This window comes from Marmota marmota, unplaced genomic scaffold (assembly GCF_001458135.2).
Source record: "Marmota marmota marmota unplaced genomic scaffold, marMar, whole genome shotgun sequence".
NCBI lineage: Eukaryota > Metazoa > Chordata > Mammalia > Rodentia > Sciuridae > Marmota > Marmota marmota.
Window position 1 is genome coordinate 57340144 of NW_026000174.1, and position 3261 is coordinate 57343404.

General features: G+C 35.4%; 1 protein-coding gene across 1 annotated transcript; it reads right to left on the reverse strand.

The window, feature by feature from the left end:
• Positions 1 to 2022: 2022 nt before the first annotated feature.
• Positions 2023 to 2958, reverse strand: LOC107134818 (olfactory receptor 4C46-like). Its single transcript, XM_015476849.1, has one exon. The coding sequence runs from the start codon at positions 2953 to 2955 to the stop codon at positions 2023 to 2025; it is 933 nt and encodes a 310-aa protein (XP_015332335.1). The 5' UTR covers positions 2956 to 2958.
• Positions 2959 to 3261: the final 303 nt, after the last annotated feature.

A 3261-nucleotide genomic window follows, 5' to 3' on the forward strand; every position in this document is an offset into this window, starting at 1 on the left:
CTGGCTTTGACTTTGGCCTCAGCAGCTCTAGAGTACTCCCTGTTAACTGCACAACATGGTCTGCATGGAGGCAAGGGGCCACAAACTTTTTGTACTCTTATAATAGTCTTTTGTTTTCCCCTCTATTCACAAAACAAGAATATAACTACATTACTTGCTAGATTAAAAATGCTACCAAAATTTGACCCATGGACCTTACCATTAAGGTTTAACAGTATTATGAAAACTTTCTTGATCTTGCCTTTTTCTATCTTTTGAGTCTTGGAAGTTACAATGTACCTTTATTTTAGGTTAGTATGCAGTTTTTCTGCATAGTTTTTTTTTTTTTTTGTAACCTCTGTATCTAGTACCTGTCCTAGGAATGATTTAGCCTTGTATCTTGCCTATTTACTTGCTGATCCTACTCTCTCCCTTGTATATGATTTTTAATGTTTTCCCATTTAGGAATCTTTCTTTACCCATGCCTCACTTCCCTCTTGTATGGTTTCATAGCACCCTGTCTATCTTACCAATGTTAATGCTCTGCAGTAATTTTCTACTCCTTTCTGGGAGTCTCTTAGTAGATTTTAAATGTGTAAAGAAAGAAGCTATTTGTACTTTATGCCACATCAGAAAACCACCAAAATATATTCCTTGGGCACAAAATTTTGTTTATTAATGAGTGAAGGAAGAATTGTCTGAAAAGTATTTAATTCTGTAATTGCTCTGTGTGTGAGAAGATCTACATATTATGAGAAATGACTTTTAATGAAATGTAATATTGAAATAATTACATTATAAGTTATTACATAATAAATTATTACATAATTACATAATGAAATATAACCACAAAGTAACTGGAAAAGGATAAACAGCCCTCATTTGTAGAATAATGATGTCTTCCTGAGGGAATATCAAGGCAAACACTTTCTCATATATTGTGAAATTCAATTCCATAATCTTTCCCATTCCTCAGTTTAAGTGAGAGTTAAACAAATTTTTGTTTTATATAAAGACCAATCAAGAATTCTCTACAGAATTCTCATCTGAAGGATATAAAGGTAGAAAAAATTCCCATAATCCCTTGTAATCATTTTAGTGTATATTTTATTGAATTCATTTTTGTGATTTATACTGTATTTATTTATTTATTTAATATATAATCAGGTACTAAACATTGTGTTGCTTATGGAAAATATTGGTAGCTAGCAGGCAAGTACTTTATGGATTATAACTGCTCTTTTAGTAAACAGGAATTCCGGAGTGACTTTCAAAAACTCTTTTATTTAAGTCATCACTCTTTCTGATGGGCTGTCAGCTTGCAGTGACCTAAGCAAATAATCTAGTTCACAAGGCTAAAAGGAAATATAGAAACATGGTTGAACCTTTCTCACCACTTGTAGGGTAAATTAATGGCCATTGTTTTTTGCCCTGGAGTTCTTAGACACCAAAATCTTACTAGAAATGTATGACCATCCATTTTGACATACAAAAATAATAATAAAATGGCTTGATTTTTAGTTATAGGTAGTCAAAGAGCATTATAATAGGCTAGGTACAGTTCTTTTCTCAAAAATTATAACCAGTAAAATTATATGAACATTTTCTCATCATTACTGAAAATGTATGATAGCAATTAAGCATATGGTCCAGAAAATTGGTAATATTCTGGTTACTGGACCATCAGTACACCACTTCTTATACCTCCCTATTTCTTTCAGGTAACTATATGGTAATGGTAGTGTTTACCTGATTTAGAGTTATAGACATTAATGATCAATACCAGTATTTTTAATATCCTTAATTTTTATTAGAAGGAAAAACTATAAATTCATATAAACGGATAAAGCTAGGAAAATCAGGACCAGATTTAGTAGAAACTTACAATGAGTAGATTGTCCTGGGTTAGGTAGTCTCATTCTTCTTTCAATGAAGAGTTTATAAATAACAGTCTATTTTTCATCCAATCATAATCTGCTGAGATATTCCAAAATTTTCATTTATCCTTTCCTCACTTAAATCAATGTTGGAATTTAGGCAAATTCATTTATCAAGCAATTTCCTACTAAACAATTTTCTCATAGCATCTTTCATCTGAACATTTCTCAAAGTGTAGATCACAGGATTTAACATGGGAGTTATCATGGTATAGAATACAGCAACTGCTTTATCAATGGGTAAATTAGCTGGAGGTCTCATGTACACAAATATGCAGGGAACAAAGAACAGGACAACCACCGTGATGTGGGAGACACAGGTGGACAAGGCCTTGCGCCTACCCTCCAGGCTGTGGGTCCTCAGGGAGTACAGGATGACCACATAGGAGACCAGCAGGAGGAGGAAGTTTAACAGGCAGATGAATCCACTATTGGCAGCAACAAAGAGCCCCAGAGTGTGGGTGTCAGTGCAGGCCAGATTGAGCAAAGGGTTCAGATCACACATAAAGTGATCAATGACATTAGGGCCACAGAAGGGTAGTGGTAAGATGAAGAGGATCTGAATGATTGCATGGAGAAAGCCTCCCATCCAGGACACTCCCACTAGCAGGGCACACACTCTCCAGTTCATGATGGTTGCATAGTGCAAGGGCTTGCAGATGGCCACATAGCGGTCATAGGCCATCACTGTCAGCAGAATGACCTCTACACCTCCAAAGAAATGTTCCCCAAAGACTTGGGCCATGCATCCTTTGAAAAGGATGGTCTTCTTTTCATGGAGTGCATCTCTAATCAGTTTAGGATTGTTGACAGAGGCATAGCAGGCATCGATAAAGGAGAGATAGGCCAGGAAAAAGTACATGGGGGATCCCAACAATGAGCTGCTAGTGATGGTTATCAAGATGAGCAAATTTCCTACTATAGAGATAATGTAGATGAGCAAAAATACAGCAAATACTATTTTCTGCATCTTTGGGTTTTGTGTAAGTCCCAGAAGAACAAATTCTGTCACGTTGTTTGTAGTCTCCATGTACTTCATGTGGATGCTTGTTACAGTACCTGAAAAAGTTGATACAACCTGGGATTTACTCAGATTTTCCATCCTAATAAATATTAAATGCCTGGATGCCACTGAGATGTGAAATCTTATGACATTTGTATGTTTTTGTGGTTGCATTTATTTATTTTTTGAGATGTATCTGAGTGACTATTAGAAAAACAGAATATAGATAAAGGCTTTTGTATAGATAAGGATTGGCACCTGAGTATACTAACATATCTGGGATGACTTTGAGCCTGATGAGAAATAATGGATTTCATACACTAGTAGCAACTTAGCCCAAAA